Source organism: Saccopteryx bilineata, chromosome 6, assembly GCF_036850765.1.
Source record: "Saccopteryx bilineata isolate mSacBil1 chromosome 6, mSacBil1_pri_phased_curated, whole genome shotgun sequence".
In the NCBI taxonomy this organism is placed as follows: domain Eukaryota; kingdom Metazoa; phylum Chordata; class Mammalia; order Chiroptera; family Emballonuridae; genus Saccopteryx; species Saccopteryx bilineata.
This window is the reverse complement of record NC_089495.1, coordinates 190,712,274-190,739,685: the sequence shown is the minus strand read 5'-3', so window position 1 is coordinate 190,739,685 and position 27,412 is coordinate 190,712,274. Positions and strand designations below refer to the sequence as shown.

The following is a 27,412-nucleotide window of genomic DNA, read 5'->3' as shown; positions in this document are numbered from 1 at the left end:
GGAATTTGGGCGAACTTCCTCCTAACGACACACTTTGTTTTCCTAAATCAAGGGACAGGGACTGTCCTTATAGAAGGGAAAGATGAATGAAGATTTGATTGTTTTCTTTTTTTATGAAAGAACAGGCAAATTGACTTTTCCATTAGAAACTTCCTTTGCTAATGTGTCCTCTCCGCTTCTGCATCTGACGTCAGCCAACACCTTAAGGGCGCACACCAGTGACACATTAGGACCCGGTGCCTGAAGGGTTTAGATACATTTGCTTTGACATTTATTTGCAGTCTGGACTGGATCATCAAAATATCCCTGGCCTGCCCCCACCAGCTCTCTGAGCTCACTCCCTAGAACTCCCCCTTCATCATGCTGCCCTAGCCATACTTCTAGAACGTTCTGTCTCTCAAACACTTGGCATACTCCTGTCTTTGAGCATTCGCACTTTCAAGTGCCTCTCACTAGAAGGTTCTTCCCTGATTACCTGCATGGCTCCCTTCCTCACTTCTTGCAGGTTTCTGTTCAGATGTCACCACCTCAGAGAAGCTTCCTAACCCCAACCCTTCTACCTTCCTCCCTCACAGTTAAAACAGCAGTACTTCATCTGTCTGTGTGTCTGTCTGTTTCTCCCTCTATTGCCTTTATCCTGCTTTACCCTGCTTTGTTTTTCTCCAAAGAACTTTCCACTTACAGATACACTGCATGTAGTTTTATCAGTGCGGGTCTTTCCCTCCACAAGAACATAAGCTCCAGGAGGGAGGGGCTTTGCTTTGGACACAGCTGTAGGCCCAGGGCTGGACCTGTGCCTAGGACTTAGCAGGAGGTGCTTGGGAGGGAGGGCGGGGGACTAAGGGATGGATGGATGGAAGGATAGAGGGACAGAAGGATGGGTGGACAGATGGATGAATGGATGGATGGATGAATAGACAGATGGAAGAATGGATGGATGGATGGATGGAAAGACAGAGGATGAATGGATGAATGGAAGGATGGATGAATGGAAGGATGGAAGAATGGAAGGATGGAAGGATGTAAAGACGGATGGCTAGATGGGGCTAGATATGGTTATATCTTAATATAGCTTGGCACACATATCTATCTATCTCTCCATCTCTCTCCATAGCTATAATCTCATCCATATCTACAATAATGAAAGATGGAAGAACAGGCAGACCTAAGCTGAGCACTTTACTGCAATGATACACTTGAATGCCCACAGCAACCTTCTGAGAAAGGAAGTATTAAAATATGCACATTTGACTGGGGAGAAACTTAAAGCTGAGAGAAGTCAGGTCACCACATGGCCAAGGTTCTGTGGCAAGGCTTAGATGTGAACCCTCAAAAGCTGGTTTGTCCAGCTTTAGAGCCCCATCCCTTAGCCCCTCCAGCCACCAAGTCTTTCCTACAGGACAGAATGAAGACCCTCGCCAACCACCTTCCCGGGGCAGGGTGAGAACTGGGTGGCAGCCAGCATGAGGGACCCATCTGCTCCGGCCTCGCCTTGGCAGTGTGGGCCGAAGAGGTTGGTCCTTCCCTCAGTGAGTCAGCCTGAGCTCCTGGCGTTCCTCCCAGAGCCCGAGAACTGGGCGGAGGGCCAGCCCTGTCCGTGCCAGGGACCCGTGGACCTCCCCATCCGGGAGCCGGGGCAGCAGCCGTGTGAGGCCTGGGGCCCAGACCTAACCCTCCCCTCCTGGCTGGCCGGAGCCTCCAGGTGGTGAGTATCCCCCTCCCTCTGCCCCAGAGCGACGCTGAAACCGGCTCCTTCAGGAGCAACCATGCACTTGGCAACACTAAAGGAATCTGTTGTGGACCAGCCAGACGCTCCCAGACGCTTCACTTTGAAAGTGCAACCTGACAACTCACGACGATCCCCTGACAGTCTCCCGTCCCTGCTCAGCCCGGGCTCCCCGTTCCCAGGGACCAGCCGGCCAGCGCTATTCCATGAGGCTGCCAGTTAAGAGTATATATTAAAAAGGCCTGTCCACAGAAGCTAATTTCTCCCACATGGGCTGGGTTATTAATCCTTTCTTTCAATATACACGTTTTGTATGACTTCCTAATTGAGCTGCTACAAACAGAGGCTTATTAGCAGTGAAAAAAAAACAGCAGCCACACCGCCTGCAAAAGCACGTCCCGGCTTTTGAGCTCTGCCTTTGATCGAGTCTGGGGGCTTGTGGTCCCAGGGATGGGTGGGGAGGTGGGGAGAGCCCTCTGTCCCATTCTGCAGGTGGAAAGCCTGAGTCACTGCTACTGGGCAAGCCGGCCAGGGGGCTCTCAGCCAGCCAGGCCAGGGACTGGCCGTGGCCGTGAGCTCTCCGCGCTGGGCAGGGGCGGGGCCTGGCCTGGCCGGCTGCTCCGTGAATCACTGCGCATTGCTGTGAAGACAGCTTGTCTATTTCCTAAAGCGACCTCACTGCTGTTCCCTTCAAAGCCTCACAGTTCCAAGCAACCAACTGGTTCTCTCTTTGCCAAATTTACACTTCCCACCCCTGCTCCTTACCTGAAGGAATGCTCTTTTCAAACGAAAATTTTAAAAAAGGAGAACAACATGAGACCAGCCCTTCACTTAGGTAAGCTTGTATCTGGATTCCTGTCTTGCAATTCAAAATGCGGGGCTGAGAGCGTCGGGACCGCTGGGAGCTTGTTAGAAACGCAGAACCCCAAGGCCCACCTCAGACCTGTTAAACCCACATCTGTGGCTTAGCAAGGAAGCCAGGTGACACCTGTGTGCCGTTTGCAAAGCGCCGCTTAGCGCTGGCTGCACATTTTAGAGTCAGCTGGAGAGTTTATAAAACACTGACGCCCCCAGGCCCTAATTCTGGAGCTCGGTTTCTCCACCTGGACACTGACACTGGGACTGGGCCACCGTGCCATGGGGACTGTCCTGTGCATCGTAGGATGGTGGGCAGCAGCCCCGACCTCCGCCCGCTGGATGCCAGCAGCACCCCTTCCTGGGGACAGCTGATTGACTGTTCGCATCTCTCAACGTGAGTTCCCAGCCCGCCAGCAGCCGAATCACCTGGTTGGGGAAGATGCTTAATAAAGAGGCAGACACCTCGGCCACTCCCCCTGACCCACTGTTCTCAGATCTCCCAGATGAGGACCGATACTTGTATTTGCATTTTAACCATCTTTCCAGGTGACTGGTTACCCACGTTTGTTTGAGAGCCAAGCTCCACACTGAAGAAGCTACCCAAGGACAAGGGGACCTCCTCAGGAGGAGGCCCTGGCATCCCGAGAGAGCCGAGAGGCAAAGCAAACGAACCCAATTAGCCTCCGAAAGAGGAACCGAGGAGAGGCAAACAGCAACCAAAATTACCCTCCAGGGGTCCACTTCTGCCTCTCTCTCTGATGCAACCTCTAACACCTATGGCTGCTAATTGGGGGGACACCATCCGGGGCCGCCGGAAGGGCTCTCAGGAGGCCTGCGCTGCCACCCCCACCAGCCCCCACCGACACCCATCCATTTAGCTTGTCAGCCATCAGTGACGCCAGACACGCCGGGTCCATGTTCCCCGCAATGTTCTGAGCAAACCAGGGGCCGCCATTTTAACGCCATCCCGAGGGCCTGGCTCTCACCTGGGGGGCGGTCTAGACCCTCTGCTCTAGCTGCAGCTTCGAGGTGGCCCTCGCCAAGAGACTTCCCCCGGCTTCCCTCCTGCCCCCGGATTCTGGCACGTCATAAAGTGGCTTGGGGTTCCTGTGTTTTATGAGCTCTGAATCAACAGGGCGCTGTTGGTTTAACCAGTTTGGGTGTTTACATTCGCCAGCAACAGTGGGGCTGACGGGGAACAGAGCCGCCGTGGCCAGGGCTCCACAAGGGAAAGTCACACGGGCACGGGGTCCTCCAGGCTGGCCTGCGTCGGCCTGGAAATGGGACATGACTGCCTGTCTGCAATTCGCTCAGTCACAGAGGTGCACGGCCAAGAACTACAACCTACCCAAGAACCTCAGGAGACACGGGAGAGGCTGGTCAGGAAAATTGGTTTCTGCAGAGCGGGCAGGTTCTGCTAATAACAGCACCTCATTACAGCTGCCGCGGAGCGTGCCGTGGCTCCCGGGCACTTCACAGATACGTTTTTGTTTATATCATAAAACACACACGTGATGAGGCCATTTAGGTGATGGGTAAAGGTATGGATGCTGCCGTGTAACGGGCCAAGTTCGAAGCCCAGCTCAGAGACATCCTAGCTTTGGGACCTTGGGCAAGTCATTTAGCCTGTGCCTCTCTTTTCCCTTCTATAGAATGGGACAGAGCATGCTTCCAACCTCAGAGGGCTGTCTGCAGGCTGAATAAGCTAATGCACAGGAATCGTGAGGCACCTCGTCAGGGCTCAATGAACATTATGTTTATTTTCATTGCTAGCCGTCCGGAGGTCACAGAGCAGGACTTATTCTCATTTTGTAGTAGGGGGCACTGAGTTTCCCAGAAGGGAAGGGATATGTCTGAGGGCTCACAGCCAAGTCAGGCTGACTGGTGGAATTTGAACCCAGGCAGTAGGATTCAAGGGGCCCCTTTTTAGTAAAACAGAGAAGGACCCAGTAAGAAAGTAGCCGGCTTGCCCAGGCCAGAAGGGTCCTCCCATCGGTCTCGTTCTGGCTCATGCACTCGGCACCCCCAGCCGAAACACTCCAGCTGCTGTAAACCTGTCTTGTCTCTTCATCAGCCCCTGTCCTTGGCTGTGAGTCTGGCCCTGTGGAGCCTAGCCTGGCCCAGAATACAGTGCTGGCTCAGGCAGGCCTGGGAGAGACCGTGAGCAGGGCCAGCAGACCAGCCCCTTAGGCCCCTCAGCCCCTGCCCTGCCCAACCTTGGGTCTTCCCTGGAAATGAGAGGGTGGGACAGAGGAATCCAGTTCTCCCTGAGTGTGGGGTTCACCACTGTGAGGGACCTGTCAACACTCGTACTATGGGAGTGGGGTGCCGTGTGTGAAAATGCCCAGGGTCTGCGACGTGTGAAACCCCCTGCTAGCTCTGGAATTCACGGGAGCTCAGCTTCCATGTGGAGAATGGAGCGGTGACACCTACCCTGCCAGACCGGCCAATCATCTCTTCCGATCCACACACAGACCCGGTCCGAGCAGGAGCTGTGCCTTTTCTGTCCTGCTCCGAGGACCACTATAACATTCCAATGTGCTAACAGGCAGCCCCTTCAGAGTGTTCCCACAGGTCTCCACATAGCGAGCCCTTCCTGAGGGCTCCATGAATCCCTATTTGACTGAGGAGCTACCAGGGGACCCCGACAGCCTGGACAAAGATGAGAACACAGGCTTCAAACCCAGCTCTCTGCCCATCCGTGGCCAGCAATGTGACCATAACAGATCACCTACCCCTTCTGAACCTCCACCGGCTGGAACATAAGCTCCAAAGAGGCAGCATTTCATGCCTCAGACACACACTGGCCCAAGACAGTGCCCAGAAAGGATTTCTGAATGAATGGACGAGTCTTCTGAGGCTGTGATAATGGAACTAGTTAACATATGTGACAGCAAAGGCACACCAGAGTTCTTCCCTGAAGTACAGTCCCGCCTTCCCTGGCCCACATCACCAGCTCAGCAAAGGGCCATAACTATAAGGTCAGGTAACTGTATCAATCAGCGGAAAAGCCACCCCAATCCTGGGTTCCCCCCAAACCCAACTTTCCTGCAATCGCCCGCAGCTGACTCACTGTAGGGGCCAGATAACCATCTCGCTTCCTTCTTAGCAGCAGGGTGTGCTGCTAGCTGCCAGCTCACCTGAAACAGTTAGTGTTTGTTAAACGCCCACACCTGCCTGCTGCTGCTGCCTGGGCCGTGATCTCTGGGCAGTGACAAAGTGACAGAGCTATGGGGGGGGGGATTCTATTTTGATGAGACGGGTACTATTACAATTCCCATTTTATAGATGAGGAAACTGAATCTCAGAGTGTTAAGTAACTTTTCCCAGGACTAAACAGCTAATAAGTAGCAGAGGTAGGATTTGAACCCAGGCTGACACTACTAACCACTACTAACCCAAATTAATGGACCTCACCCTTACCTCACACCATATACAAAAACTAATCTGAGATGACCTGTATCCCTAAACCAAAAAGCCAAAATAAAAAAGCTTCTTGAAGAAAACAGAAGAGAATATCTTTGCTACCTTCAGATGGGTAGAGATTTCTTGGGGGGAAGCAAAGAGCCCTAACCCCGAAAGAAATAAAATACTGATACTCATGATAAGACACAATTAAGAAAATTAACAGGCAAGCCGCAGGCTGGGGGAAATGTGCATAATCCATACATCTGACAAAGGTCTTGTACCCAGAATACTTGAAGAACTACTGTATGTCAACAATAAAAATAAGAGCAACCCGACAGAAAATGGGCGAAAGAGTCTACGGCCATACCACCCTGAACGCGCCCGATCTCGTCTGATCTCGGAAGCTAAGCAGGGTCGGGCCTGGTTAGTACTTGGATGAGAGAAAATGGGCGAAAGCTTTGAACAAACACCTTTGCAAAGAAGACCCAGACAGTCGACAAGTGCACAAATCAGGCCTCAGAATCATTCATCACTAGGGAAATGCAAATTATGCCTTGTGCACAAGAAGATTCCATTGTATACTCACTAGAACTGCTGCAATTAAAAAGACTATCAAAACCAAATATTGGGAGGACGTGGAATTCTCACACACTCTGGTACTAAAATTGAAACAGGCACTTTCTCTATGACCCAGCAATTCCATTCCCAGTGTTTACCCAAGAGAAATGAAAGTGTCCACAAAAGGCCTTGAACCAGACTGTTCATAGTAGTAGCCTTATCCATAGTACTCAAACCCCAGAAACAACCCAAGCGTCTATCAATGGTAAATAAACAATTGTTACATTCATACAATCTTGTGTACTGGTCACGCAGTAACAGCGACGGATCACAAAGACATTGGGCTCAGCATGAACAGCTGGACACAAGAGAGATCAAATTGGATAATCCCATTATATGAAGTTCTAGAACAGGGAGAGCTAATCTACGGTGATAGAAATCGGAACCGTGGTAGCCTGTGTGGGTGGGGGTGCAGGGGAAGTAGCACTGACCGCGGGTACAAGGGAACTTTCAGGGGTGAAGGACATTCTGTGTGTCTTGTTTTGAGTGGTGTTTATACAGGCACATACATGTGCCCAAAACCATTGAACTGAAGAATACAGCCTGTGCAATTTATCGTATCTTAATTATCCCTCAGTAAAACATATTTATGTGGAGAGATTGAGTAAGACTGTGTGAGAAATCCATTTCCTAGTCCGCACCCCACACCTGCCCCCCAATTCCTGCAGAACTAGGAAAGCGGATTCACACGCTGTGCCCAGAAAGGGCAGGGCTTGGTGGGAAACTGCTTTAGGTGTGTCCTGAAATGTGATGAACAGAGAGACCCCTGTGCAGAGGACTCGTGAGAAGGTTCTCATGGACCAAGCATCCGCGCCTATGGGCATGTCCGTTACAGCTCAGCGCTGCCTTTCTGAGCTAAACAAGCTGGAGATGCTTGTTTTTATGCTTTCATTTTTTTGTTCAAAAACATGCTAGAAACAGCTGCTATAGTCCAGGCCTTGGCTAACACCTGCTGGTCCCTATCCTGGGAGGTCAGGGCAAGCTTCCTCTTTAAGAGGCCATCCTCCAGGGATCTCAGATGATGGGAAGTTAAGCAAGTGATGGAATGAGGAGTAGGGCAGAGATGGGAAGAAAGGCAAGGTCAGTGGGTCTTAAACTTTGTTGAACCTCGAAATCTCTGGGGGGGACCTCTGAAGGTCTCCATGCCCAGGCCAACCAACTTGATCAAATTCAGTTGGCCTCCAGGGAGACCAACCAGAGGCTTGGCAATAGAATCTGGGCATCAGATTATTTCCCCAAACTCCCCAGCTGACTCCAAGTTTGAGAACCGGTGTTCTGGACGGAGGGGACATAGTTGAAAGCCTACAAGGCATAGAAAAATCCCCGTGGCTTTGGGAACTAAGGAACAGAGAGGAAAGTGAAGCCCAGAAATGTTGCTGAGGAGGTGTAGTGGGTTTCAAGCCACCACCACAACTTCCGGTCCACCCAGAACCTCAGAATGTGATCTCATTTATAAATAGGGTCTTTGAAGATGTAAACAAGGTAAGGATGGAGATGAAGTCATCCAGGATGAGGGTGGGCCCTAAATCCAATGAGGGTGTCCTTAGAAGAGGCAGATAAAGACACATAGAAAAGAAGGCCGTGTGAACACAGAGGAGGAGACTGAATAATGCGGCTACAAGCCAAAGACCCCAGGGACTACCGGCCACCCCCGGGAGCTAGGAGAGAAGCCTGGAACAGATTCTCCCTCAGAGCCCCCAGAAGGAACCAACCCTGCCCACACCTTGATTTTGGACTTCTGGCCTCCAGATCTGCGACAGATTAAATGTCTATTGTTTGAAGCCTCCTAGTTGGTGGCAATGGGTTATGCCAGCCTTGGGAAACACATGCAAGAGAGAAGCAAGGGCTCAACCACCACAGGAAACCTGGAGCCCAAACTGAGAACACTGAGGAGCCCAGTGCGAGGAGGAGTGTCCCATCGCAAGGCGACCAGACGAGGAAAGGCCCGCAGCTGTGATACGTGGGCAGGCTTGTTGTCAGGGAAGATGAGGGTGTGCCATTCTGACCTCTCCCATGTTCTCAGACAAGTGGGAGGCATGGTTATCTGCCTGGAGTGGGAATGGGGGGAGGGCAGCGTCCAGAGCTTAGGAGACTGGAGAAGGTTCAAAATACTCTCTACTGAGAATAAGGGAGGGAACTAACAGTATCTCCTTGGCAACACTGAAGAGCCAGTGGAAACAAGACTAGAGACATATGAGGCACCCCTCTGTGCAAAGGTGAGATTTGACCTCTGGCACACTGGCCTATAAATACGTATAAGGAATCTGCACATCTAGCAAGTAAGTCCACCTTCCAGACAGTGGCCCCCAGTAGTTTGTTCATGTTCTTTCCACTAGAATCTGAGAACTTACCCTTGATCTCTCAGATGTTACCCAAAAGGCACCTCCAAAGAGTAAATAACTTAGCCTTGCAAATAAGTCCCAGCCCATAGAGTGATTTTCTTACCCACTCACCCTCCCCAAGGGCAATTCACGAGGTCAATTAGTCAATAAATATTTGTTGTACATATACTGTGCCAATGCCTGTGATGAACCAATTGTCAATAAATATTTATTGAGTTTCTCCTGAAGAATCACACAGTAAGTCAATCAGTCCATAAATATTTAGAGAACTACCAGGCACTGGTCTAGAAAATTAGAACAAAGAAGGAAATAAAAATAACTGAAGATTCTGGGTGAGAAGGAAAGTAGCTCGCTCTGGTATTGCAGGAAAGAGCGGTGTTATAGAAACCAGAAGAAGAAGGTATTTCATAGAACTAGAAAACTGGACATTTTGGATTTGCTCCCTACCGAATAAAAATGAATGAATCACTCTACCAAGAAAGTCTGTTTCCTTAGCTCTCAAAACAAGGTAACTGAATCAGCCAAATGCTTTCTTAAAGAAAAAGGAAAAAAACCCATATTCAGGGTTCAAACAACTTTGTATTGCCCGGAAGATCTTGCTGGAAGTGCTTGTGGTTCAGTGATGATCCTTAAAGTCTCAGATCGACATGAGATAAATTGACATGAGGGACCCAGAGGTGGGGAGGAACCTGGGCTCCTGTGTGTGGTCCTTCCTGGGGCCTCCTATCCCCCACCTTGCTACTAACCACAGCCCCATCCTGGAGAGTGAGTCACTTGCCAGAAAGGGGAGACCTTATCATCTCAAAAGCCCCCAAATCACAGAGGAAGAGCCCGAGTTTCCTTCCCAAAACATCTTCAGATGTTTAAAACAAAGATCGGGGTGGGGCAACCACCATGACTAGTACTCGGAGGACAGGGGTTGGGTCTTCTGGGTAAAGAAGGGGAATTCCAATGTTTCCGAGATGCTGTTTTTCAATACTTGTCTTCCCTTGTGGCCTACTGTTGGGTCTTTCTCTACTAACATCAGAGCACAAACTCGCCACCACATTCAGCCTGATCGCATCTTGACTCCCAAGGCTGGAAGAAATCAGAGGGTTCCTTCATCCATTTCCAAAGACCAGCCACAACCAAGTTCTGGCTTCTCTCCCAAAGAAGGTTCACCCTCTCTCCTTGCTGGCTTTGAATTCCAAGGGCCAGTCTTTCTCAACCCTTTCTGCATAAAATGTTCATGCTTGCCCTTTACTCAGAGTATCTGATTAAGACTACCTCTGATTAAGCAAAGCCATGTGCAGGTTTTTTCTGATCCATGGGGTATTTTGAATTTGTTGCTGCTTTTTAAAAATCAGGAAACTCTGGTTTATCTTCAAACGTCAGAACATGTGGCCACACTGAGTATAGTCTACGTTCCCACATGCACATACTGGCTAGAGTTGAGTAACAACAGCCCCTTTATATGGGGGATGTGCCATTCTGGTCCCCAGTCTCCACCACTCCCTATTGCTGCCCACCCAACCCACTTCACTCATTTCTATGACCTCCCTGGCCTCTGTAGGAAACTGATTTTGTGACACCTAGTTATGATAAAATGCCCAATAAAAAGAAAAAATAATCCTGAAACATAATTGACTATGGAGCATGATTATAACATAAAAAATATTCTTACAAGAGGCTAAAAAAATAATAATAATGTAAACAGCTTTTGTTCTGAAACAATGTTTACTTTTTTGTTCTTTATGCTTGTAAAAATGATCTCTATCCTTTCAAAAATGGAATGGACAATAAGCTTTGTCTCATCTAATTTCAAAACCAATAACAAAACTTGCAAAAAAAGTACTTAAGAAGGAGCTCGAGAAGCCTGGTGGAAATGTGCCAGGTTCCTGCCCAGAGCCCTTCCACACGGCAGATCTCAGCCACCGTGCGCTAGACTTTGAAAACCTACATTTTTGTGTGGGCACCATTGTTTCTGCCAGACCGTAAGCTCGTGCGGGACAGAGAAAGTGTCCTGCTCCTTTGTAGACCTCGCATAGCCCAGGATACCGAGAGGACTCTCAGGAAACACACAGGGATGGGTGGAGGGTGACGGGGAAGCATGGCTCCCGCGCACCAAAGCTCCCGCTCAAACCCCAGCCCTGCCACGTTTTGATTGCATCACCCTACCCCGCATCTCTCTCCCTCCTCAGCTGTAAAGTGTGCGTCATGACACCAGCTGGTACCAAGGACTGCTGCGAGTGTTCAACGAGCTATTGCGTGCTGGGCACTTAGCACAGGGACTGGCAGAGCCCCAGCTCGATAAGCAAGAGCCACCGTGACATTGTTGTTACTCTTATTGAAAGAAAAACAGAGGGAAAGAAAAAGAGGACATGATGTACAGTGAACTCACTCCAATGACATCTACCCATTTAAAAAACCACAGCAACATTTACACATCTCTGATCTTCTAAACAAAGCTGGGGACTCCTCATTAGCCGTATTATTTTTTAATTTCCTGTGCGGCTACAAAACCCTCCACAAGTAAACAGAAACAGAGAGAAACCCTTAAATGTGCTCTGGCCCCAGCCCCTTTGGTCATCGGGGCCCACTTTTGATCCTGGTTGGTCCTGTGTATTCTTGCTGGGTACCTGGCCCAGGTGCCTTGCCCGGGAGGGGGAGGGGGGAGGCAGTGGGAAGTCATGTGTAACTCCACTTTCCAAAGACCAACCCTGCCCAGAGCCCAACTTACAGCACTCGATGGGGTTCGATGCAGTCTGCAGGGAGACGATCCTTCCACTGGACTCCGGAATGTGCACCCGGAAAACCAGCCTCACCCGCGTGTTCTTCCTGCCGATGTCTGTCTCGCCTTTGCGCAGCTCAATGTCAGCGTTTCTCAGCTTCAGGATGCCTGCACAGTCGATGCTGCCAGAAGGTTGAAAATCCCATTTACAACCGACCATCTTAGCGAGCAGGAACGATCGCCTACAAAACCCCCTTAGTCAGTTAAGCAAAAGGATTCTATAGTCAGACACGGGAAGAAATTGCAATACACTGATAACTATTTCAGCCAGGGATTTATACCGAGAGGGGGCTAAAACACTGATGAAGCAAATAGAGAAATTCCCCAGTGGAAATTACTTCTCTAAGGAGATTTTTCATGCCAATCTTTCGACTCTCCAAAGTATCTGAAAAATTCAAATACGCAACTGGCAAAAGTTGCTCCTGGACTATTATTCAATAGATAAGAATAGTGTAGCAACATTAACATCTTAAACTTGAGAAATGCACTGTGGTCATGTAAGAATGCATTCCTGTTCTTAGGATATGCACACAGAAGTACTAAGAAAGTCAAAATGCGTGATTTCTACAACTATCTCTCAAATGGTTCGGGAAAAAATGGAGAGTCGTAAAGCCAATACGAAAAATGCTCACAATTGGCAGGTCCAGGTGAACAGTACACAGGAGTTCTTTCTATGGTGCTTACAGTTTTTCTGTAAGTTTGAGACTTTTTTTAATAAGGTTTTTTCAACTCTAATACATGGGTGCAATGATTCCCAAATTTTAGCCACGTGTAAATTACTTGGTGAGTTTTGACCTATCTGTATCATTACTTAATAATAATTTTCTGTAGGTCAAATAAATTCTTTAAATGTAAATGAATTTAGTCTCATCCCAACCAACATAATCCAAAGATGGGTAAGTATTCTTTCTCTCAATACACGTGCAAAATATCTAGGTAAAGAACTTGGAAAATAGAAACTTTTAAAACAATGATCTCTCTGGGTCCATCACAGATTGGGAACCACCATCCACAACTGCTTCCGTCGACTCCGTGGAGTCTCCGCTCCCAAACCCCGGCCACTGGTCCCGCTCATGCCCACTGTCCTCAGTCCCTCCCAGCTCTTACGTCGCCCTCATGTTGTTTTTTGGCTCCAGTGGGATCTCCAGGACTTTGGTGTTGCCCACGATCTTCTCGTAGCTGGTGGTGGTGACAGTTTTTCCCGTGATCCGGTGCACCTGGTAGAAGGCGTGGGGTTTAAGGATCCGCTCATCGGCTGTCCCAATGAAGATCTGGAGCCCCAGGGGCTTGTTTTCCATGTAGCCATGGAGCTGGGGGAGAGAAAACAAAATCAAATTATTATAGCGCCCTTGACAGGCAGGGTGTGGCGGCTGTGGCCCAACAAACAAAAAGGGCTGCAGAAAGAGCACGGGACTGTTGCTTCATCTGGAGGAAGGAGACCTGGAAGCAGCCAGAGGAGACTGCTTCAGAAAGTACATCACAGGGATCTTCTCTAACTGGGACGAGTAAGGAGCCACAGGAAAGACTGTGGTAGATCAGAATTGCATTTACAAAGAAACAGACAGAAACTATGCTTAAATGCCAGTCGGAGGGTTGGGGGGGGGGGGGTGTTGGTATTGCAATGGTAGTGAGGCTAGAAAATAATCAGAAAAGATAAACCAGAGCTCTTAACAATGGTTGCCAGGGAAGATCAGAAGAAGAAGCTTTCACTTTTACACTCCTGTATGGCAATTAACAAGTTTGATTTTGTAATTTAAAAAAAAAAAAAAAAAAGAATGACCAAGGCAAAAGCACCCTCATCTAAGAAGTCAACAGAAAACGAGACTGGAAGAAAAGATGTACAACATATAACAGACCGAAGATTAGTATAAAGAATGCCTACAAGTGAGTAAGTCAAGGACAAGATTCCCCAGCCATCCTATTTAAAACTGACCACCACCCAGTGGCTCTCCCTGGCTCCTTCTCCTTCTCTTTATAGCATCTAACATATGTTTCCTCAATTCCTTTTGCTTAGGTCTCCCCCACACACACACCTAGGATGTCCCCCCTTGAGGGTCTATTTCTTCAATTTGCCACAAAATCCCTAGCACCTAAAATAATGCTGGCATGGAGTAGATATCCTAGCACATATTTGCTGAATGAATTAATAAAACTATCCAACAGAAAAAAAGGGAGCAAGAGATTTGAATAGGCAGTTCACAGAAAAACAAATAGCCATTAGCACAGAGAAGATGTTCAGTTTGACATGTAAACAGGAAAATGCAAATTAAACAACCAAGAGATGCCACTTTCACCTAGATTGGCATGCATGTAGATATTGGATCATATCAAGTACTTTGAAGACTGTGGGGACCCAGGCACGGTCATGCCGCTGATAGGAACATAAACTGGTATAATTCTATACTTTTAAAGAGTATTAGAGTAACAGTTATGAAAATTAAAAATATGTATTCCCTATGACCCAGTAATTTCATTTCTCAGTATATATACCCTAGAAGATATTGTGCATACAGGAGATATGCACAGACATCTTAATTTTAAAAAATGGAACAATAAACAACTAGTTACATCAACAGGCTTAGGAGCAGTATGACATATCCAGGCTATGAAAGAACTGCAGACTTATTATTATTTTAAAAAATAATATGGAAGAGATCTCTGGATTGATCCAAAAAGATCTAGTCATACTGTTGAAAGAGAAAAGCAGTTCGTAGAAAAAGTTGGATAGTATGATACAACTTATTCTTTAAATGCTGAATGTTTTCAATGTATCCATTAATATGGATGTAAATGCAATAGGAAAAGATGTAGAAGGATGCACTCCAAACTGACCACATCATGATCACTGATTCTAGGGATGGAAGAGGAGACCAAGATTGAAAAGGTCGTCTTTAAATTTATTCACAATGTTATAAGAAGAATGTATTTCTGGAAACTTGTGAAAATTAACATGGGTTTTGAAAAATACATAACAAAAGATAAAAAGTGCACCAAGTTGAGAATTTGAAGATGGGTTTCTGTCTTGCCACTCCCCAGCTGGGAAATGCCGGGCAAATCATTGAATCTTTCTGTGCCTCTGTTCCTTTCTTTGCAAACTGAAGGGGGCTATGACAAATTACAACTCACTAAGATTCCTCCTTTCTATAACATCCTATGAAATTTCAGTCAACTGCCAAAAAAAACCAAAGGTCCAATGGATGATCACACATGGTCTAGATAGAATTGTGCTGTCCAATATAAAAATTAAACTTAACTGAAAATTCAGTTTCTCAGTTGTATTAGTCACACATCAATTGGCCAATAGGCAACAATGGTGAGTGGCCACGGTAGTGGACAGCACGAAAACAGAACATCTCCATCATCGAGAAAGATGGAATTTTCTCATACCCATCTAAAAACTATACAAAGAGATGGGCTGGAAATGGAGCAGAGCCAGATGTCAACCTTTTTCAGAATCGGCTAGGCCGACACCCACGACATTCACTTATGTGTCTGATACACACCCAAGAGGCAACCTAGGGCGAAGATGGAAATCCAAACAAGAACCTCTTATCTTTCTCCCCCATGCAAATTGAAGAAAAGGGCACTGTTCTCCGTGACAAAAATCCAGGGAAGAAGGGCACTGTTGAGAAGAGATTTTGTTTTGCTTTGCATTTGGACCCAAGATAAATATATTTCCTCATCCCGCCTCCTGCATTCATCAGGAAATGGCAAACACAGCATCACGAATGGAGAAGAAAGCAGGTAGACAGATAGTCTGAAGTCCCTTCCTCCTCTGATGATAGAAGAGCAGAAACTGCAGCCAGAGTGTATTCATGGTAAACACCCAGGGAACACCTGCAGATAAAGCCTGCCATGTCCCCACAGCTCCACCTGAATCCAGCTACCTCTGTCCCCTCCCCTGCTGGCATACGTAATCCAAGTCATCACTGCCTCTCTCTGGAGTGGCCACCACTGCCCCCTAACTGACCTCTTGCTGGTTTTTCACAGGAAAATCTAATGTTCTTCTTAAAATGCAAATCAGAATAAGGTGTGCCCCAGTTTAGAACCCTCCAAAGACTTCCTGTGACCTTAGAAATAAAATTGAAACTTGGTGCCATTGTCTGTCAGGCTTCCAACAGCTCAGCCTCTGCCTTCTTTTCCCTTCACTCCATTAGGCTCCCGACAACACCAGTCATCCTTCTGTTCCCCAGTCACATCAAGCTCTTTCTGACCTCAGGGCCTTTGCCCAGCCTTCTTTTCTGCTATTTGGAATACTCTCCCATCAATACATTTAGTTCTCTGATTTTCAAGTCTTTCTGGAACCACAGTATTTACATAAAGCCAGTGTCAGAGCCAGCTCTTTCAGCCTTGCAAGAGCCAACTGTTAAATTTTTAGAAGTTTTAAGAACCAGTTGATGTCATTTTTGGTAGCTTGAAGTCAGCCATGGTGGGAATATTTCAACCACAAAAATCGGCAAATGCTAAAAATCGGGCTCGTTTTTTCTCAAAAAAAAATTTATATTAAGCTTTCACTAGCACACTGCTGGAACAGTTGTTTCATGACTATCTGAAATTTTGTTGTTTATTTGCTCAGTCTATCTCTCTCCCACCTGAATGCGAGGTCTATGGCAGGAAGAACATTGTTTATTTTGCTCAGTGTGGTCCATATACGTGTTGAATGATCACCATCACAACAATGCAGCAGCTAACTAAGGGTGCACTTCCCTCAAGCCAGGCACTGCACTCAATGTTTTACCAGTATCCCAACATCTCTAGGCAGTGCAGGCCCATTTTATAGGTGAGGAAACTGAGGCTTGCAACGGTCACACACCTAGTCCCAGTCAATACTGTTAGTAGATGGCAGAGGTACAATGTAAACACTGGGCTATCAGGCTCTAGGTCCACCCCCTTAACCAACATACTCTCTATGTCCTTGGCCATCGGCTCTGTGTCCCTGATCTCTGATCTATGACTACAAGTCAGAAAGTGCCGATTGGGTCCTCAAAGGAAACATGAGAAGCGCTAAATTATAAGATCGAGGGTGTTCTTCCTGTTGAACAAGAGAGAAAAAGGGAGAAGGAAAAAGGAAAAGAGAGAGACAATAGCAACCAAAACAGATAATGTTGCCCCTTGAGAGAGAAACCCTCTCCTTTAAGGAGGACCCCTCTGGGTCCCGGAGCAGGCCCTGGTTGAGCTGAACTAGCTGATACAGCACGGGCAGATGGAATCCGCCTCACTTTGCTGGGCATCCTCTCCCCTGTAACATCAGAGGGGGCGTGAGACAGCAGAAAGAACGGACTTCCCATTTGGTCAGACGTCTGTGGACTTCAATCCCGGCCCTGCTTCCTCATAGCTGTGTGTCTTTGGAGCAGTAAGCTCACCCCTGTGAGTTTCCATTTGTTCATGTAAAACAGAGACATCACCTCCCACACACCAGGGCTCCTTCGAAGACTAAATAAGACACCTCTGAAAGGCCCCAAAGCACAACACCCAGTAGGTGCCCACAAAACAAGAATTTTCCTTGTCATCAGAGGATGATGCAAATTCATACACGGAGGTGATATTACAGAACTGAATGGGAAGGCGAAGAATGAATGTAACAGGCCGCAGAGTGAGAACCAACCCGAACAGCCTCGTGTGTGGCACTAACTCCGGTCTTCGCTGTGGGCTGCGCAGTCACTGGCACGGCATGCTGGGGGAAGGAGGGCACTGCACCACCCTGCGTGAAAAGAACATTTTCCCTACACTTTCCACCTCCTCTGCCCCAGAAGGTGCTAGAAGGTACCAGAAGGTGCCCAGACCCTGATTGCTCAGTGTGCTTATCCTGGAAGAGCTGCCAGCTCTCTGGGGGTTTTGTACAAAGAACGAAGAGCTATTTACTTGCTTCTCCAAAAAAAAAAAAAATGAATGTTTTGGGTTCTACAACTACAACTTGATGTCTCTAGATGGAGTGATCTGCCCTCGAGGTTCCAAAATATTCTGCTGTCCCCATTTTAGGGACCATTGGTCACAGGGAACTCTCCAGTCTTCTCCAAAGGTCAGGTCTTCTCAAGAACATGGGCAAGCTGGGTTGCCTTCCAGCCATCGCAGACACTGCTGCAGCCTAGAAGCTCAAGTTCAACCAGCCTCCAAAGCCATCGCAGACACTGCTGCAGCCTAGAAGCTCAAGTTCAACCAGCCTCCAAAGCCATCGCAGACACTGCTGCAGCCTAGAAGCTCAAGTTCAACCAGCCTCCAAAGCCATCGCAGACACTGCTGCAGCCTAGAAGCTCAAGTTCAACCAGCCTCCAAAGCAGGAGGCTCCACTTCCTGCAGCCGAGGTGAGAGGGAAACTTTTCTGCTGCTTGTCATTTCCCAGGCTGTCGACAAGTTTCCAGGAAGCAGGGGTGTTTCTGATGCACATCATGAGGGCTGATGCCCGAGTAGGGAGGCCCAGGGCTGATTTAATCGGCACCGCAATGCTCAGAGGAAAGGAGGGGAAGAAAGCTGTGGTTCCACAGGGTGAAGTGCCTGGCTCCTGACCCTACAGCTCGAAAGCCATCAGGTGGAACCCCAGGGATGAGGGGATATTTGCCTCCCCTGTGTTACAGCTGACCCCTGTCTCAGAAAAAGGCCAGCTCTCCCGAGTCCGGATTGTGCAGTATAAGACAGGCAGGTGGATTCCACCAGCTCATCAAGAGCAACTCAGAAGGGAGCTTCTCAGAGACTCACAGTGTCAGAGAGAGAGCTCATCAGACCCACCCCACCTTCAGGCTCCTCCTTCTCTTACCCTGATGCACAGAGAGATCATCAGACCCACCCCACCTCCAGGCTCCTCCTTCTCTTACCCTGATGCACAGAGAGAGCTCATCAGACCCACCCCACCTCCAGGCTCCTCCTTCTCTTACCCTGATGCACAGAGAGAGCTCATCAGACCCACCCCACCTTCAGGCTCCTCCTTCTCTCACCCTGATGCACAGAGAGCTCATCAGACCCACCCCACCTTCAGGCTCCTCCTTCTCTCACCCTGATGCACAGAGAGCTCATCAGACCCACCCCACCTTCAGGCTCCTCCTTCTCTCACCCTGATGCACAGAGAGAGCTCATCAGACCCACTCCACCTTCAGGCTCCTCCTTCTCTTACCCTGATGCACAGAGAGCTCATCAGACCCACCCCACCTTCAGGCTCCTCCTTCTCTCACCCTGATGCACAGAGAAAAGGGCATCGATGTTTGTTGATTCTTGTTTTTCCTTTGTTTCATTATAAAAGTTAGTAAGGGTTCATTCATTGTAAGAAAAACAGGCAATTTAATAATACAGAAATTATAAAGAAAATAGTCCCTCAAAATAAGTATTTCTCTTTACATCCTTCCAGATTTTTCTTCTAGGCAAATGGATAAACATACCGTATCTTCCCATGTATAAGATGACTCCATGTATAAGATGAACCTTAATTTTGGGGCCCAAAATTTGAAAAAAAAATGTATTACATAAAGTTATTGAACTCAAGTTTTATTCATCATAAAATTCATACAACTTCTAATCACTGTCAAAACTCCCATCCATTAGCTTGTCCTCATCTGTGTCTAATGATGAATACACTCACTGTCTTCATATATTGCCTTGTTCTCAGTTCCATCTATGGCATTTGAAATGTCACAACCACTGTATAAGACGCATCCAGTTTTTAGACCCAAATTTTTCCAAAAAGGGTGCGTCTTATACACGGGGGGATATGGTATTTGGGAGTCTATTTTACATATTGTTTCCACTTAACAATACAGTATGATTATTTTCTCTTGCTATTAAGTCTTGTTTTATGACACAATCATAAATGACAGCCTCTTATTTCCCAGGGCTCAGACTAGCAGAAGGTGAGATGCCCTTGGTGCATGGTTTAAGGAGGCACTGACTCTTAGGGTCATGCAAATGCAAGGTGGGCACCTGAGAACCAGTGCTGCCTTAAATGTTGCCTTCACCCCTCCCTTACGTCCCCACTCCCACTGTGTCTCACTTGCCTCATCTAGGTCCTAGTCCTGATGTTCCCTTCCTACCCACCGGACCACAGTTGTAATTTACCCCTACAGTCAGACACTTAGGTTGTTTCAAACTTCCCCCATTATAAACACTGCAATGAGAACTCTTATAAATGACGCTTCCTTGAAAACAATTTATCAGCTCCACTCAGCTTTTTAAACACTCTCAGATGGACGGGACGGGGCTGCCACCAGATCCAAAAATATGGGATTGATTTTCAAAATGGCAACCGGCCAAAGAAACTGTTTTGAATTTTACTAAAATCAAACTTTAACAACGTTAAGTAGCATTTTTTTTGGTTGAATTTGGAACATTAGGAAATTGGTATCATCCTCAAAGATTTCACTCTGAAAGAAGAGAGAAGCCCGCGGGTATGTTTTATTGCTGTTCCGCGCTGCCACATAGCACGTGGAGAGACAATCTGTACAAGTACACATGGTTCCCAGATCCCGCCTGTATTTTTGGATACAAATGTCACAGAATATACCTGCCATCCCCGCCCATGCCCATCCCTCACACACGTGTGCATGTCCACACACACCACAAACACACGGGCACACACCAGGGAAACTAATGCATAATTTTTCTCTCATCTCGGTCATCCCAACAAGCACTGCCTATCCATCTAATGAGCACGTTAATAACTTCATCAAAAATCCCAATTCTCAATACCTCCAGCTGCCTTGGCGCCATATTGGGTCCATTTCGAAGTCCCGACAATGCTATTTCCTAAAGCCCACTCAAACTTCTTCCACCGTGAAGGTGGTAGAGCAAACTACCACTGTCCTCACCCTCCGTTCTCTACCCTGGCCAAAATGACCTTTTATAAACTTCTGTTGGCTATCAATCAATCACTCTCAGCTCCCATTGGTTCCAAGGCCCTGCGTGACCTGGCCCCGCCCCACATCACGCTCCCACCCCCTTTCCGCATTCTTCCCAGTGTCTGGTTTTTCAGGAATAACTCTACCCCCCTTCCCTCCACCTCCTCCCTTGCCTCTGTCCTCATTAATTCCTAGTTACACTGAAGAGCATGGCTCAAATGTTTACTTCACAAGAAAATCTTTCCTTGCTCCCCAGATGAGGCGGGGCCTTCCAGTAACAGTCATCTTTGTTGTGTTTTATCATAACTGCAAGATATAATTAGTTACCCAATTAGTCGGTGCCTGCCTGCCTTTCCATTCCCTTAAAGTTCTATGCATTATTCAACTGCCCTTTACCGAAGAGGAAACTGAGGCTCAGAGACACGGGGTCGCCCACCACGCCAAGGGGCAGAGCAGGGGTGTGCAGCCGGGTCTGAGAGCGGGAGGAATGCTTCCTTCCTCTGCTCTGCGGGATGATGTGAAAGACGGGATGCGGGTGCCACCCATCCAAAACCTGACCTGGTTGAAACATGGAAACCTGCCAGCGGAGTCTGCCGCCACAGGGTCCACCCGCATCTGCGGTAGTCGATCTCGCAGTGATCTTTCCAGATGGACAAATGTCCACTCCCTCTGCCTCTGTAATTCCACTTACAGGTGGGTTTTTTATGGACAGTCTGGCAGATGTGTGGGAAAAACCAAAAACAAAGTTGTTCAATGTAGCACTCTTTAAAATGGCAAAAAGACTGGAACAACCTAAAGGCCCATCAGAAGAGTACTCTAGTAGTATAATATGGAATATAACGCTTTTATTTAAAGAAAAATGAATACGCTAGGGAGCAGCAGCACAGTTCATGTGCATGGCACCCCCAGCAGGTGTGCAGTGCACACCCTGGGAGCCTTTCACATACTGCTACAGAACCATCTCCAGTATATACCGTAACAATGACAACCAACAGGTCTGTTTGTGTAAGGTGTGTGTGTGGGGGGGGGTCTATGTATGTGTCGCTAAACAAAATAAAATGAAAAAGTAAAACTCAGGCCCTATATTTAAATGTCCACTGGATTTTGGCCATTCTCACGGAGGAGCTCTGTTGTCCCAGGGACCCTCATGGGTGTGGCTCCCTGGACCACGACACAAAAAGTATTATTCAACATAAAAGTTACTTTCTGAATGTGTCACATAAAAAAAAAAAAGACAAAACATTCATTTGAAGAAGGAGATCCTCCTCTGCTCTGTTCTTTGGGAATCTTGATATTTCTCTAAAGGCCACAAAAAAAGAAAGCTAAAGCGATGAAGGGACTAATGCCTGGGCAATGTCCCATCCCAGGCTGAAGGACCAAACACCCACCCACAGTAACCCCAAGAGCAGGAGTCCAACCCCAAGATGGAGGCCTCCAGCAAAGGAAGAGGCAGACAGAGGTGAACTCTTTGAGTTCAGCGTGTGGGAAGAACTGCAAGTTCAAGAGAGAAGCCAACCACACACCACATCCAGCTGCGTAGCAAGCCCTGCTTCCTTCAATGTTCAGAACCCATCCAGAATTGAACCGCTTCTCACCAGCCTTGTTACCACTAATAAGGTCTGAACTGGCATCCCCTCTCCCCTAACTATCGCAGTAGACTCTTCTCTGGGCCCATTTCCTGCCTGGCCTGTTGCAGTAGCCTCCTTCCTGCTCTCCCTGCTTCCACCCTTGCCCACCTTGCCCCCTCTACCTGGACAAAGTCTTCTCCACACAGCAGCTAGAATGAGCTTGAAAAACATAAGTCAACATCTTATTGTTCCTCTAGTCAAAACCCCCAACAGCAAACCCTTTGCTCAGATCAAAAAGCCAATGTCCATATATATGATCTGGCCTCCTCTTCTCCACCTCCAGCCCACCCTCCCCCTCCTTCAGCTGCAGCCACACTGGCCTTGTCCTCAAACACACAACCAGGCACGCTCCTGCCTCAGGGTCTCCACACATAGTGTTCCCTCTGCTGGAACGCTCTTCCCCATATCCACAGGGCTCATCCCTCTCTCCATTCAAACCTCTCCTCAGATGACCCCTCACTGGAGCGGCCGTCCCCAACCGTGACCCCAATGTGGCACCCTACACCCTTTCTCTCTTCATCCGCCCACCCTGCTTTTTACACGGCGGTAGCCATTAATCACCACCTGACATGGCATGACATGTTTATTTGCCTTTTTTCAATGTGTGCGCAACCCTAGGAGGGAGGAGAGCCCGACAGCAGGGGTTGGAGTGACAGTGACTCCACCTGACCCTCCTCGGCCCCATCACAAAGAGCTGTTACGCTGCCCACACTGGCTTCCCTCCAGCTCAGGCTTATCTTCCTGGCCCACAGCGGCCATTGTGTTGTGCCCAGCGTGGGCAGGCCTCTTGGCTGGTTGGACAAGTGGTACCTGAATGGCCCTGTTCCAGAGGTGACAGTCCCTGCAGGGTGTGATGACACACGAGCCTCATATCTGCTCTCTGACCCAAGCTGGGACCCCGCAGGCCGGATGTGTCTTCGGCCTGGCAGGAGACCTCTGTGACCAGCCATTAACAGATGCCTCCACAGATAGGGCCATGTTTTGAAATCACATGGTGAGCCATCAAAAGAGAATTAGACATTTTGCACACGCTCACAAACAAGTCCATCTCTCTCAGTATTCTAAATTAAGAATCAAGTCATTCTATATTTCTCACATCACTGGAAATTAAAAACAGACATATCTACCGCATAGCAAGCACGCTCACTGAAGAGCCGCTGGATGGCCTGAAACATGCTGAATTTGTTTCCAATTACCATGTCCACATTTGAAACCCCGAGGAAGCCATAGGAAGCGGTGTGGAGAGATCAGAGGCGAGGCCCATTAGCCTAATGAGATTTGGGACCAAGGGCTGCACCCCAATTCCCTCTCCCCACAGCCTCTTCCCAGGGATCCTTGAACAAAGAAACTGGATCATTTGGCTGTGCCTTCTCCTCCAGTCAGGGGCCCGAGACACCAAATCTCCCTTCTCTGCCCCCACCCACCCCTCCCCGCTGTCAACCCACATCTTCTGGTCCCCTCGACAGAGCTGTCAGCTCAGCTCTGGCTCCCCACCAGCAACCCTCTCCTGCGGGCCAAGGAGCAACTGAGTCATCTAGGAGACGAATCTGGAAGTCCCGGACTGAAATATGCAAGCCTTCTCTGAATTGACCTTTGGAGGGAGTTGTGTGCTTTGGGGTTGTTTTTTTTAAGAAGCCAAACAAGTACTCCTTGCATCTTCTCTCCGTACTCCTCCTTGAGTATGCCAGTGTCATGAGCCCCAGAACCAGATCATCTGGGGTTACTTCTTGGCACTTACTCTGTCCTGATAGGGAAGTTAGTCTACCTCTCCAGGACTCAGTTTCTTCATCTGTAAATGGGACCCATGACACTACACACTCTTTGGGCTGTTGGGAGGATCAAGTGAGTTACATATAAAGCATGTAGCTAGCATTCAATAAACATCAACTTTTATTGCTATTCATCCACCTATGGCTTAGTGACTTTAGACAATTAAATTCCTCGTCTCTAGTCTCAGTTCTTGGAAGAAAATCTTAAGGTTGTCTCTCGGCTTTAAAATGTGTGGATCCTTAGGTACATTAGGAATAAAATCAAAACTCCTCATCATAGCCTACAAAATCCTGCCCGATCTGGCCCTTAGCCATGTCATCATCAACGTCATCTCCCCAACTCTGGTCCATCTGCTCCTTAACCAGCTGAGTTTGTTCCTACCTCAGGGCCTTAGCACTTGCTGTTCCCTCAGCCTAAAGCACTCTTTCCCCAGGTCTTCCCAGGGCTGGTTCTTCCTGAGTCTTCAAGTGTCAGCCTAAATTCAGGGCCTTCCCTGTCTAAAGTAGAGCCTCTCCCACACCTTCCTGTTGAGTCCTGAAAGTGATAAGTGTTATCTTTGGTATTTGTTTATTGTCTGTCCACCTCCGCTGGAATGAAAGTTTCCTCAGCATTGTGCCCCAACACCTTGAACAGTACCTGGCATAGAGATGCTCAACAAATATTTTCTGAATAAATAAGTGAACAGATTAATTCTCAGGTTCCTATGTGGCTCAACATATTGCCAAGTGAGTCATCCTCCAGTGACCCTGAGCAAGGAGACTTATTTATGTCTGGAAGAGAATCCCCACATTTGAAGTCTGCCTAAAATTCACTACCATTTGAGCCAGTTCTGCAGGAATGCTTCTCACCATGAAAGAGACACATTATACCAGGCCAATCCCATTGGAAGTCAATGAGGAGACAAACTCGGGCTGGAAAAATAAAACGTACAATCTCTTCTCCAGGCAGCACTTAGGGATAGTAGACACAGGGAGAGACTGAGTTAAAAGCGCAGAGACTTGGCAGCGTCGTGGAGCCGGCGAGGGAAAAGTGAGGCACGGGCAACGCCCCCCGCCGCCTATGTTCACTAAACGACCAGACGACAAGAGACAACATGCTTCAAAAACACTTCTCCGGGAGTCTCTTGCTCAGGGCACCGCCCTGATACTGAGGAACAACCTGTCTGCTGTCTGCAGGGTCCTCGACTCTGGGAGAAGCAGGGGAGGGGAAGAAGCTTGAGTCCCCCTGGATGGGGCAATTGAGGACTGAAGGCAGCTCACCTATCCGAGCCTGCCCAGGGGTACCCAACGCTGCAGCGTGAATGTCCCAAGGATGCTTGGACGAGGATCCCACAGCACCAGCCACGATGGCAGCCCCCTGAGGACACTTTAGATAAAACTTCCCCTAGAAAGTGTATTGCAGCTTCATATAAATGTTCAACCACAGACGGGGACTCTGGGCAAGGAACAAGCTACGGCCTTTCTTCCTTCGCTGCAGGCAAAAGCTCGACAATAGTCCCACGCGATGGGTGGGAAAAGGCAGAGCTCTCATGACATGCACGAGAGCTGGCTGAGCCCAGCAAAGCGGCAAAGCATTAAAAAGGTGAGTTATCCCCAATCAAATCGCAACCCCCCCGCTCCTAACTCACGGGCGGGCAGGTCTGCCTGGATCCCGACCAAGAATTCTGAGTCACTTTTGCCACAAGGGGGGAAAAAAAAAAGGCAGAAGGCAGACGTGATGTGTACCTTTCCGCATGCTATTTTGGGATTTTAGGATCCAATTTCTTTAGTTTCAAAGGGTGGGTTTTTGGAGGGCTCCGCATAACTCCTGTGCCCTGCACGCGGCGAGACGGCCCTGAGACAGGCCTCTGGCGGTGACCCGAGAGAGGCGGGGCCCTTTGGCAGCTCAACAGATCCCATCATCCAGGAACAAGGAGCCCGTTCTTGTGCAGAGCCGCACGGGGCCTGGCTTTCATAACGTGATGGAAGCGCGTGGGCCTGTCCAATCTGACTCACCTCTCCAAGGAGGCCGCTCGGCGCTCACTCACTAGTTCGCTCGTTCATTCATTCAGCAGAGGGTGTCTCAGCCGAGGGGGGCTAAGCTGGCGGGGGTCTTCAGAACAGTTACTGAGCGCCCCTTTGGTGAACACTCTTTGGGTAGGCGGTAACCTTTGCGATGATCATTGTCCCACAATTTATGATATGGGGTAAAAGAACTATATTGGGATTTCTCAGCCTTGGCACAATTGGCCTAGCTTGGCTACTGATTTGGGGGCCAGCTTGTCCTCTGCTGCCCTGTGTACTGCAGCATGTGCAGCAGCACCTCTGGCCTCAACTATTAGATGCTAGTAAACCCCCCTCCCCCATCCCACTCCCCAATCCAGTTGTATTAACTGAAAATGTCTCTGGATATTGTCAAATGTACCTTGAAGGACAAAAATCACTCCACTGAGAACCACTCTTCAAATAAGTTGACATTTGTGGGAAGGGGGCTTTTTCTTCCAAGCGAGTCTGTACTTGGAAGCCTAGCCCTGTCCATCAGAAAGAGCTATGGGCAGAGCCCCAGAGTGCACCTCCAATTCTCTACTTCTCACTTTCACCTCCCCATTTCCGCACTTGCCTAGAGCACAGCACCTACTCTCTTGGTAGTCTCCCTGCTTTCCTCTTCTCCCCCCTCTGAAATAGATTCTCCACAGGCAGTCAGAGGGATCTTTTTATAGCAAATCAGATCACATCATTCCTCCTCTTAAAACCCACCAGTGGCTTCCTGGTGCATAAAAAAATTAAGTTCAAATCCCACACCTTGCAAAGCCTTGTGTCATCTGATTCCTCCTTCTCTCTCCAGCTTTATCTGCTATTGCTCCTTCCTACATCCATGTAGGCAGCCACACAGGCCCTTATCAGTCTTCAAACACCCAACCTCTGCTGCCTCAGGGCCTTTGCACCTGCCATCCCTTCTATCTGGAATGCTTTTCCTGATTCTTGCCTGCCTGGTTTTTTATTGTCATTCAAATTCCAACTTAAATGAACTCATTCCTGGAGAGAAATCCCCTGACTACCTCAATATAAAGTAAACCATCTCTTCAAAATAGAGCAAAAAATCATCAGATTTATATGGAACTATAAAAAACCCCGAATAGCCAAAGCAATCCTAAAGAAAAAGAATGAAGCTGGGGGCATAACAATACCTGACTTCAAACTCTATTATAGGGCCACGACAATCAAAACAGCATGGTATTGGCAGAAAAATAGACACTCAGACCAATGGAACAGAATAGAAAGTCCAGAAATAAAACCACATATATATAGTCAAATAATTTTTGATAAAGGGGCCAACAACACACAATGGAGAAAAGAAAGCCTCTTCAATAAATGGTGCTGGGAAAACTGGAAAGCCACATGCAAAAGAATGAAACTGGACTACAGTCTCTCCCCCTGTACAAAAATTAACTCAAAATGGATCAAAGATCTAAACATAAGACCTGAAACAATTAA

The 27,412-nt window shown here is 48.1% G+C and overlaps 1 protein-coding gene across 2 annotated transcripts in view; it reads right to left on the bottom strand.

Annotated features, from left to right (window-relative positions):
- NFATC2 (nuclear factor of activated T cells 2) overlaps positions 1-27,412 on the bottom strand; it is a 143,224-nt gene that overhangs the window by 62,147 nt on the left and 53,665 nt on the right. For both annotated transcript variants that reach the window (XM_066235758.1, XM_066235757.1), the window contains exons 4-5: positions 12,830-13,032; positions 11,672-11,844 (exon numbers count right to left, since the gene is read on the bottom strand). In XM_066235758.1, coding sequence (XP_066091855.1) covers positions 11,672-11,844; positions 12,830-13,032 — 376 coding nt within the window. The remainder of the gene's footprint in view (positions 1-11,671; positions 11,845-12,829; positions 13,033-27,412) is intronic.